The sequence below is a fragment of the Callithrix jacchus genome, chromosome 5 (genome assembly GCF_049354715.1).
Source record: "Callithrix jacchus isolate 240 chromosome 5, calJac240_pri, whole genome shotgun sequence".
Lineage (NCBI taxonomy): Eukaryota > Metazoa > Chordata > Mammalia > Primates > Cebidae > Callithrix > Callithrix jacchus.
This window is the reverse complement of record NC_133506.1, coordinates 87,966,764-87,978,583: the sequence shown is the minus strand read 5'-3', so window position 1 is coordinate 87,978,583 and position 11,820 is coordinate 87,966,764. Positions and strand designations below refer to the sequence as shown.

At 42.5% G+C, this 11,820-nt stretch overlaps 2 protein-coding genes across 17 annotated transcripts in view; one reads left to right on the top strand and one right to left on the bottom strand.

Annotated features, from left to right (window-relative positions):
* MARCHF10 (membrane associated ring-CH-type finger 10) overlaps positions 1-11,820 on the top strand; it is a 111,022-nt gene that overhangs the window by 72,555 nt on the left and 26,647 nt on the right. For all 6 annotated transcript variants that reach the window (XM_078373473.1, XM_035300380.3, XM_054256004.2 and 3 more), the window contains 2 exons: positions 9,132-9,298; positions 11,637-11,746. In XM_078373473.1, coding sequence (XP_078229599.1) covers positions 9,132-9,298; positions 11,637-11,746 — 277 coding nt within the window. The remainder of the gene's footprint in view (positions 1-9,131; positions 9,299-11,636; positions 11,747-11,820) is intronic.
* The window catches only part of LOC118153746 (uncharacterized), a 51,242-nt gene that overhangs the window by 16,151 nt on the left and 23,271 nt on the right, over positions 1-11,820 (bottom strand). The gene's annotated exons all lie outside the window — the stretch shown is intronic.

Genomic DNA, 11,820 nt, shown 5'->3' with positions numbered 1-11,820 from the left:
CACACACAAACCCAGACTTCCCTGTGCCCACTGTCCAGCTAACAGGACATTCTTCACACACTGGAGCCCTCCCAAGCCCCTCACCCACCCAATCTTTTCATCATCCCCCTTTCAGCTCCCCACACCCACCCTGACCATTCCTGTATTGCATTTATCATCTCTTTGCTTTTTGTTGTGTTTTGTTTTGGGGTTTCTTGCTTTGAGATTTTACCATATGTTTATATGTTTAGAAATGTAAAACAACTCGCTGTAGCCTGCGCCTCTGGGTTTAACTGATTCTCATGTCTCAGCCTCCCATGTAACTGGGATTACAGGCGCGCACCATCACACTTAGCTAATTTTTGTATTTTTTTTTTTTTAGACGGAGTTTCACCCTTGTTACCCAGGCTGGAGTGCAATGGCGCGATCTCTGCTCACTGCAACCTCCGCCTCCTGGGTTTAGGCAATTCTCCTGCCTCAGCCTCCTGAGTAGCTGGGATTATAGGCACGTGCCACTATGCCCAGCTAATTTTTTGTATTTTTAGTAGACACGGGGTTTCACCATGTTGACCAGGATGGTCTCGATCTCTTGACCTCGTGAGATCAAGAGGCCGCCTCGGCCTCCCAAAGTGCTGGGATTACAGGCAATTTTTGTATTTTTAGTAGAGACAGAGTTTTGCCATGTTGGCCAAGATAATCTCGAACTCCTGACCTCAAGTGATCCACCCGTCTCAGCCTCCCAAAGTGCTGGATTACAGGCATGAGCCACTGTGCCCATTCAGTGTTTCTAAACAATATGTTGTGTATACTTACGAACTCTGAGGAAGTGTTTGACTCTGTAGAAACAGAATCTCTATTCTTCTGCAATTGCTCTTTCCCCTTACGTCCTTAGTGAGATACATCTTTGTTGATATATTTGGCTTTAGTTTATTCTTTTCACATTACAAAGTATTCTGTCATATAGATATACCACAATTTAGCCAGTCTGTCAATGGACATTTGGGTCCTGTATTGTTTTCTGCAAATGGTATTGCATCAACATTCTCATAAATGTCTCCTGGCACATATGGAAGAGTTCTCTGGGATCTTCTCTAGGAATGGAAGAGCTAGGCTGATGGGCTGGTGGGCTGGTGGGCTGGTGGGCTGGTGGTGAACACATTTTTCACTATACTAAGTAATGCCAATTTAGTGTTAAAACAGTAATATCTAACATTATACATCCTTAACAACGTTTGTTTTGACTGGCTTTTCGAATTTGCCAGTCTGATGGGAATAAAATGGTATCATAGTTTTAGTTTGCATTTTCATGACTGAATGAAGTTAAACATTTTATATGCTATTTTAAATGTTAAATGACCATTTGTGTTTTCCATTCTGTGAAATATTGATGTTCTTATTTTTTTTATAGAGATGGGGTCTCACTATGTTGCCCAGGCTGGTCTCAAACTTTTGGCCTCCAGCAATCCTCCCACCTCGGCATCCCAAAGTGCTGGGATTACAAGCATGAGCCACTTTGCCTAGCCAAATATCTATGTCTTTTGCTCATTTTTCTTTTAGAGTATTTATACTTTATTTTTTAATTCTTTTCTATCTTTGGCCTATTAATTTAATCTTTTGACAGTTGTGTGTTAGAAATCTCTTTTCCCAATTTGTACTTTTTTTCTTTTTCTTTTTTTTTTTGAGACAGAGTCTTGCTCTGTCACCAGGCGCCAGACTGGAGTGCAGTGGTGCCATCTCAACTCACTGCAACCTCTGCCTCCCGGGTTCAAGCAATTCTTCTGCCTCAGCCTCCCGAGTAGCTGGGACTACAGACATGCGCCACCATGCCCAGCTAATTTTTATATTTTAGTAGAGACAGGGTTTCACTATGTTGGCCAGGATGGTCTCAATCTCTTGATCTCGTGATCCACCCACCTTGGCCTCCCAAAGTGCTGGGATTACCACCACTCCCAGCCGTCTTTTTCTTTATGATGTCTTTTAATGAAAACAAATTCTTAATTTTAACATAGTCAAATGTGTCCATCTTTTTTTTTTTTTTGGAGACTGAGTCTCGCTCTGTTGCCCAGGCTGGAGTGCAGTGGCACAATCTCAGCTCACTGTAATCTCCACCTCCAGGATTCAAGCAATTCTCCTGCCTCAGCCTTCTGAGTAGCTGGGATTACAGGCATGCGCCATCACACTCAGCTAATTTTTGTATTTCTGGTGGAGACGGGGTTTCACCATGTTGGCGAGGTTGGTCTCAAACTCCGACTCAAGTGATCAGCCCGCCTCAGCCTCCCAAAGTGCTGGAATTACAGGCACGAGCCACTGTGCCTGGCCCCATCTTCTTTTTGGATTGCAATTTGTATCTTGTTGCCTTGCTTAAGAAATCCTTCTGTTAACCTGATATCATTAGTTATTCTTCCTATTTTCTTGTAAAATTTCTAGTTTTATATTAGGAATTGATGTGAAATGGATTTGGACTTAAATGTGAAAGTGGTTCCTAATATGTGATATGAAGGAAGATTTATTTTTCCCCTTATGAATATGCAATATCCAATTGTTTGTGATATTTCCCTATTGATCTGCACAGCCGTGTCTCCTTCAGAACATGCCTCAACAGGTCTCAGTTCAGGGCTCTCTCTTCTGTCCCACTGGTCTTTAGATGTCTTCTCCTAATCTAATACCATTCTGTCTTAATGTCTGCAGCTTTCGTAAGTTTTGATATGTGATGATGCAAGCCTCCTTCCCTACTGCTTTTAAAGAGTCCTTGACTGTATACTTAAGAATCCACTTGGGATTTTTATTGGAATCGCATTTAATCTATAGACTATTCTGAGAGAACTGACATCTTTGTGATACTGACTTTTTCTTTGATAAACATGGTATGCCTCTCCTTTTGTTTGTGTCATCTTTAATGCCTTTCAGTATAGTGTTGTGATTTTCTTCATAGAAGTTATTTATTTAATTTATCCCTTGGTTCTTGTATGTGTTGTCATTTGCTATTGAAACAATATTTTAAATTCTAATTTTAACTCTTTGTTGCTAAGATATAGAAATCCAACTGACTATATATTTTCTCGGTATTTTTGCCAAAATACAAAATCATTTCAACTGTGAAAAATATTAATAGTTTGATTTCTTTCTTTCTAAACCTTATACTTTTTAATCCTTTCTCCTCTTACAGTTGCATCAATATTGTTGAAGACTGCTTATATTAAATGTGTCTGTTATGATTTGATCAGTCTCCTTTTTGAGCACATTCACAACTAATTACTTAGAAAAACTTCCTAAATGTGTAACTGCTGATGAAAGGAATGCAGAATCTTAAGGTTCTTAATGCATATTGTCAAACTGTCCTTCAGGGAAGTTTTACATGTTAGTAATCTCATCAGCACTTTATGAGAGTCCTCTTTCTCCACACCCTTTCCAGTTCCAGGAATTTCTATGCTTTTTAATGTTTGTCAATAGTGATTCTTGGCTGGGCACAGTGGCTACTCCTGTAATGCTGGCACTTTGGGAGGCTGAGTTGAGCAAATCACTTGAGGTCATGAGTTTGAGACCAGCCTGGCCACCATGGTGAAACCCTGTCTCTACTAAAAATACAAAAATTAACTGGGCATGGTGGCACACACCTGTAGTCACAGGTAACTGGAAGGCTGAAGTGGGAGAATCTCTTGAACCCAGGAGGCAGAAGTTGCAGTGAGCTAAAATGGCTCTACTGGACTCCAGCCTGGGCAACAGAATGAGACTCCATCTCAAAAAAAAAAAAGGTAATTCTTTGTCAAATATTTTACAGATACTTTTTTACTTTTCCCATTTTATTTACTTTACATTTTATGTATATGGTGTTTTTGATGTAGTGGAATTTTAACATTATTTACAATCAAATCTGTCAGTATTTTCCCATATTGCTTTCGCATTTGGTGCCATGTTAGAAACTCCAGTCCTCACTCAAGCATCCATAGTTATTTTTATCTAGTATTGTTATATTCTCCTTTAATATATCTTAGTGGTTAGAAATGTGAGCTTTGCTATCTTGTGGTTCTAGATTTTATTCCTGATTCTACCAACTATTAGCTCTATGATTCTGGCAGTTTCCTTCATTTCTTCTTCTTCTTCTTTTTTTTTTTTTGAGAGGGAGTCTCTCTCTGTCACCAGGCTGGAGTGCAGTGGCACAATCTCAGCTCACTGCAATCTCTACCTCCCGGGTTCAGGCAATTCTCCTACCTCAGCCTCCTGAGTAGCTGGGACTACAGGTGCGCACTACCACACCCGGCTAATTTTTTGTATTTTTAGTAGAGATGGGTTTTACCATGTTAGCCAAGATGGTCTCCATCTCCTGATCTCGTGATCCGCCCTCCTCAGCCTCCCAAAGTGCTGGGATTACATGTGTATGCCACCACATCTGGCCCAGATCTTTTTAAAAAATGTTTATCTCATTACTACTCCACAATCATTCTGTCCTTTCCTTACTAATTTGAAATGCTTTCTTTGAAAATTTGAAAACTATCCTTATCAGTCTGTTTTCAGACTTTCACTTCTGATCCACTAATCTGCCTGAAATACTGCATCAATTATACACATTTATTGTTGATTTATAGTTTTTAAAAAATATTTGAGGGCTGGGCATGATGGCTCATGCCATTAACCACAGTGCTTTGAGAGGCCAAAGTGGGAGGAGTACTTGGGGCCAGGAATTCAAGACCAGCCTGGATAATGTGGCAAGACCCCGTCTCTACAAAAAAAAAAAAAATTCTCTGGGTGTAATGATGGTTGTCTGTGGTCCCAGCTACTCCAGAGGCTGAGGCAGGAGGATCCCTTGAGCCCAGAAGGTCAAGTCTACAGTGAGCTGTGATCACTGCACTCCAGCCTGGGTGACAAGGCAAGACCCTGTCTTTAAATATACATATATATATATATATATACATACATATATTTTTTTTCTTTGTTACCCTTTCAAAATTTTGTGTTGCCCATCCTAATTTAATTACATGTGTGTGTGCCCTAATACATACTCAATGTTATAAATATGGTATGGCATTAGCAAAAGTTGTACGTTCTCTCTTCTCTCTATGTATATATGCATACATATGTTAAAATCCTTCAGGCCAGGCATGGTGGCTCATACCTATGATCCCAGCACTTTGAGAGGCCAAAGCGGGCAGATCTCTTGAGCTCAGGAATTCAAGACCAACCTGGGCAACATGACAAAACCCTGTCTCTACAAAAAATAAAATATTAGCTGTGGGTGGTGGCTTGTGCCTCTGGACCCAGCTACTTGAGAGGCTGAGGTGGGAGGATTGCTTGAGCCCAGGAGGCGGTAGAGGCTGCAGTGAGCCAAGATCTTGCCACTGCACTCCAGCTGGGACAACAGAGTGAGACCCTGTCTCAAAAAAAAAAAAGCTTCATACTTTATTCTTTTCCACTGAGTTTGTCAATTTCTGAGATTAAAATCCCCCACTGTGATCTGGGATTGCCCATTCTCCTTCGCATGTACAAGAATTTTGCTTTCATTTAGTGCATAAAGCTCATAGCTGATCTCTTCTTGGTGGATCAATCAATATCTAGCATTAGACTTTTAGCCTGAATTATGTCTATTAATATTGTGACACCTGGAATTTTTTATGTTGTTAATCACATTTTTTTAAAGCCCCAGAAATCCTCCTTATCTCTGGTTGTTCCTTTAACATAGCAGCTGCCAATATCCTCTGAAGCCTCCTGAGAATTACCTCCTCCCTTCGTTAAACAATTCATTTCCTCTGGAGTCAGCTAACTTATTTTCCTTGCCCCCCTCTCATTCATGCTGGTGGCTTCCACATGTCACAGGTGGCCCCCAGTTGTTTTGTGAAGGAAGGAATGGGTGGTTTAGAGAGAGAGGTGGCCAGCATGCTGTCCCTGGCAATTGTGTGCTTCGTCTCCTCTGAGATCCACTTTCCTGAATGGGAGGTTTTATTTCATTGAATGTCATTCATGAATGTTTTAAAAAACTTTGACCTGTGGCCAGGTGCAGTGGCTCACTCCCTGTAGCCCTAGCACTTTGGGAGGCTGACGCAGGATTGCTTGAGGCCAGAAGTTTGAAACCAGCTCTGGCAACATCGGAGTCCCTGTTTCTAGGAAGGAAAAAAAAATTAAAATTAGCCGGGCGTGGTGGCGTGCACCTGTGGTCACAGCTACTTGGGAGGCGGAGGTGGGAGGATCAATTGAGCACAGGAGTCACAGGTTGCAGTGAGCTATGATTGTCACTGGGCGATAGATAGAGTGAGATCTGTGTCTAACTAAACAAAAAACTTTGACCTTTATGGAGAGCCCCCTTTCTTTGGAATGCAATGACAGAATGTTCTCCTGGGAGAGGCACTGTGCCACTTGCTGCCTACTTCACTGGGTATTTGAAAGGGGGCAGCAGCTGGTCGCCTCCTATTGAAGCAGTTCTTGAGCTCGTTACCTTCCTAATTGCCCCGTCCCCTGCGTTGGTGCAGCCCAAGCCTGGAATTTCCCTGGGTCTGCTCTTTCCTTCTCCATACTTCTGTGAAAATGCCTTGGGTTGTCATTTCCTTCCCTCTCGTCAACATCATATCTTCATCGACTTTCCAGAATTCCTCATTATTTCTGGCCTGCTTGTTTTCTAGCACTATTGTGGATTCATTCTATATAATTTCCTTTTTTTCTTTTTTTGTCTTTTTAAGAGATTTGTGTGGGAAAGGAGACTGATGAGAGTGCTTAGCCTGCTATCTTGAGCTAATCCTAAAAGCAGTCTCAATTCTATAAAACAGTATGTACACAGAAGTAATACCAGAGGCTAGTACACCAAACTATATATATTTTTTCTTTTCTTTTTTTGAGACAACGTCTCCCTGTGTTGCCCAGGCTGGTCTTGAACTCCTGAGCTCAAGCAATCCTGCTGCCTCGGCTTCCCAAAGTGCTAGGATTACAGGTATGAGCCACTGTGCCCGGCCAGACCCAACTATTAACAAGCAGTTACTTTGGGATAATGATTTTATGCTTAATTTTCCTTTTCTTTTCTGTCTCTTCTTCACTTTTGTTTAAAAATATTTTTTTATTTGCAAAGTAAGGTAGCCAGTGGATCCCCGCTAATACCTTTGAGAAGATGAAGGACCTTAAGAGTAAGATATTTATCAACCATAAAAAGTTAGCAAAAGAGCCCTTGGTCCTCCTGTTGAGAGCAGTGATCTTCAGACCTGCATGGCCATCTTAACATTCAGGTTCCTGGGCCCCAGGTACTGAACCAAAACCTCTAAAGGTGGAGCTCAAGAATCTGTTTTTGAAACCCCCACCGGTGAACCTGACGGTCATTTATTTTCTATTGGAAACCACTGATTTAGAGCACTTGTTTCCAAATACAATCCCTTGTACTTGCCTAAATTAAAAATCTTCTAGGCTGGGCACCATGGCTCACACCTGTAATCCCAACACTTTGAGAGACCGAGGCGGGCAGATCATCTGAGGTCAGGAGTTTGAGACCAAGCTGGCCAAATTATGAAACCCCATCTCTACTAAAAATACAAAAATCAGCCTGGCATGATGGTGCATGCCTGTAATCCCAGTTACTCAGGAGGCTAAGGCAGGAGAATTACTTGAACCCGAAAGGCGGAGGCTGCAGTGAGCTGAGATCACACCACTGCACTCTCAAAACAAATACAGCAAGAACAACAAAATCTTCTACCACTTTTCTGCCTACCTTCTCAAACTTGCAAGATCTCCCTCTAGTTTATCTTCACCAGTTGGAGCACTCACTTCCATGTACACTTGTTCTTCCAGATTACTTGTGAAAACATGGAAATTATACTGAAATGTATTAAAGTCTAAATGTGGAAAATGTCTTTACATTATTCAGAATGTCTATAATGGAAAACTATAATTCTGCTCCTTTATACTGAGCTGCCCTTTCATGGGGAAAAAGGTCTCTCAAGAAACTGAGCATACCTTTCTACTCTGGAGCAATGTCTATTTCTTCCTCTCTTTTGATTTTCATCTCTAGCCAGTTTCCCTTTCCTGACCAGACAGCCCCCAGTCCCGTGAGGACTCCAAGGAAAAGAAAATAGCCTTAGGCTTCTTAAAACCTCCCAGCATGAACCCTGACCAGCTATTCTTCACTCACCATTTATTAGACACAAATATCTTTACTTACATTTTCATTAGTTCTTCTCTCATCAGATTCCAGCAGCTTACATTCTGGAATGCTGACATCATTAGTGGGCGCAGTGTTATTTGGGAGCTTGTGTCCAGGTTTATTGGTTCATCATTCACCTAAACCAACATCTACTGAGTGAACACTGTGTGCCACACTTTGCCAGACACTAGATGCACTTGAGAGTTTGCAGAACAGGTTTCTCATCATCATGTGTAGCCAGCCTGCCCACAATGCTGGGAAGCAGGTGGCAGTGGTGTTATCACCATGACCCTTATTGTATAGATGAGGAAACATGGTTTTGGGAAGATTAAGAAACTTATCCAAGGTCACACAACTTACAAGTTTCAGAGGCTGGCCTCAAACCCAGGCCCCTGACCACGAATCCCATTCATTCACCAGTATGCCATCCCATCAACTTCCTATGCAGGAAGAGGGGCTCCTGGCCTTGACTGCAGTTTGGAAATGACTCCATAGCCATTTCTCTTCAGTGCTGGTTCTCCAGGTCACCTCACACATATTAACAATTGCAAAGAAGCCTGTTATAAGAATTTGTGCCGGCTGGGTGCAGTGGCTCACGCCTGTAATCCCAACACTTTGAAAGGCCAAGGCAGGTGGACTGCTTGAGCCCAGAAGTTCAAGACCCGCACTGGCAACATAGTGAGACTCCATCTCTACAAAATAAGTTTTAATATGGCCAGGTGTGGTGGCATGCGCCTGTAGTCCCAGCTACTTGGGAAGCTGAAGTGGGAGGATCACTTGAGCCTAGAGAGGTTGAGGCTGCAGTGAGCCAAGATTGTGCCACTGCACTCCAGCCTGGGCAACAGAGTGAGACTCTGTTTCAACAATAATAAAAAGAGAATTTGTGCCTCTATTATCAAAAACCATCTCAGTAGGGCCAGAGGGGGCAGTGGGTGAGTGCCAGGAGCCCTCTTCTTTCCCTGTCAATGCCCTGGGAACTGGTATTTGTAGAAACTGCAAACATGTAGCCTCCTATGGTCACAGTGGCTTGTTTTCCATTTAGTCTCCTGGAGGAAGACTCCGAGGAGGAGGGAGACTTGTGTCGCATCTGTCAGATAGCCGGGGGTTCCCCGACCAACCCCCTCCTGGAGCCGTGTGGCTGTGTGGGAAGCCTGCAGTTTGTTCATCAAGAGTGCCTGAAAAAGTGGCTGAAAGTGAAAATAACATCAGGTAGGTGGGGAAGGAAGTGCAGCGAACGTGCCACGACATGTAATTAACACAAGACACCCCGGTGTGGGCCTTGGAGCCTTGTCATCAGCTCACTCTCCTCTGCAGAACAGCGACCCGGGGACACGTGGCTGAGCTCCGAATTCTTGCTCATAAAAGCTGTCTTTAAACTATGGTAGGGAGGTTTTGTTTTGTTTTTCTGAGAGAAGAATCCTGGAAACAAGTGCTATTGAATTCTACCCCTGCTCCAGGCCTGAGCAGAGATGCTAAGATCAACCCTTAGAAGGAAGGAAAGAGAAGAAGTGGGTCAATAGGGAAGCTCAGCAAACACACAGTAGCCACCAGCTAGCAGACACCCGGCAAAATATTTCAGAACGTCCCTCACACAAGACCCTCAGCACATGCAGGCTACTTCCTTTTATTTGGGGACAGGAAATGGGCGGCACCCAAGAAACTAAACAAAACTGCCTTTTAGCAATAGGGATAAGAGTGCCCATCTGATTTTGGATAACCATACTAGATAAAGAGATTTCCATATGCTGATTTTGTCAGCTCCCTAACATCTTATAATTGAGTGTGCAGCCCCTTCTCAACTCCCTGAGCAGGTTATAGCCCAAATATAACCACGTCGGTAGGTCAGATGTAGTTTTCCAGGCAGAGAACAGGTTTCTTTAAAGCATGGCTTTAGGAAGATCAACTTTAACCCCTGCCCAAAAAAAAATTCATGGAACATCAGTGCAAAGAGCAACTTGATTAGAAAACAGCTGCTGCTTCTTTCAGACACACCTCTCTGAAAACATATTACCCCACAGCCAATTTCATGGGGGCATAAAACTGCACAAGCCCTATTTTTACCAAATACCTCCTATTGCTCTCCTCTTCCACATCCTTCTCCTTAGCCGTCACTATTCCAGGCTGCAGGGAGACTTAGAGATTTACCCTGTCCCCATGAGATGTCACCACACCCCCTCACCAAGGACACCATACCATCGAATTACAGAATGAACATGTGGGGTGATCACACTAACTGTCTCATCCATGGAGCCTGTTTTACACAACTTCCCTAGCATAAGAAATGTAAGACCACTGCTCAAGATCCTTAAATGCATATCCATATAACAAGCAAAGTATTCAGTCCTTCAGAGAGCAAGGAAATGATTGGAGCCTGGTTGCTAATGACTCTGCCATGCAATGCCATATCTTTCTAGAAATTTGGGCCAATTAAACATCTACCACAGAAAAAGTTACCCATGAAACATGTCATGAAAATGCTGTTGTGCTCATAAATGTCAATGCTAGTATGGGTATGTTCAGCAGGATTAGATCAGAAGACACTCGGGACATTTGGTAGCTAAGGCATTACTGAACGATGCTAAAAAAAAAATCAAGCAAACAAAATGCAGATAAGGGATGACTTACTGTTCATCTTTGCCCTTTGAAAGCCTCTATTATTTACTGTTTCTTTATATCCCCAGTGGGGAAAAAGAACGAGAGCATGAAACTGCACAAGCCTTATTTTTACCAACTACATGCAGGTAACTAATAAGTTGTCTATTTTCTAATGCATAAAATAACCACCAGTACCTCATTAGTCAAAAGCCGCAACTACGGGGGAAAACTGGCAGAATGTTTGTTTAGACATAACAGCCCAGTTCTGCATCTTCCACTCTCACGTTGGGGAATAGGATAAAAATGCTGATCTAGAATGCCTGTTTTTTATAAAAACAGCAACAAGGGAGGCCTTCTCATATTTCTTTTCCCAGATGAGTCTGAGCTCAGGCTTATGAGCTGGCCCCAGGTACTACTGTAACTTGTACCCACACCTGGCCCCTCGCTCCCTCACTGTTCTCAGGTGGGAATGTTACCTGGGCAGAATTAAAGGCAGATTTTAAAGCCATTGATCGAGAATAGCTTCTACCATCTTTTTGGTCATCACTAATTTATTTATTTGGACCTGCGTTAGGTTTACAAGAAGAAGGAACAAAAGCCCAATATTCACTCTTTTTACAAACACCTGTGTCACAGACTCTTCGCCTCTGTGCAGCAATTCCAAGTTTATGAACCATCGTGTTTATATTTAAATAGAAGGCAAGATCTGTTATTTAAAAGTCATAGGAATTTCACTTCTATGAAGCTTGCATAATAGATGACTACAAAGGAATTTTTCAGCTCTCAGGTTCAAGGTCATCTTCTACAGAAGATGGCTGGCTTTAAAGGAAGGTCACTGATGCTCAGAACTCATAACACACACAAGTTCACTCTCAGGTGGTAACCTGTCCAAAGTGCTAACACAAACAGACCCACAATTACATGTACCATATAATTCTTTACCTAATTTAAGGAGCAGATCTTGGTGCCGTGAAGACCTGTGAGATGTGTAAGCAAGGCCTGCTGGTTGACCTGGGTGACTTTAACATGACTGAGTTCTGCCAGAAGCACCAGCAATCTCAGGTAAGAAATGTGCCCGCTCTGCCTCCATGGGCTAAAGTATGTTAGAGGGGCTGGGCGGGAAGATAGTCCCTTTC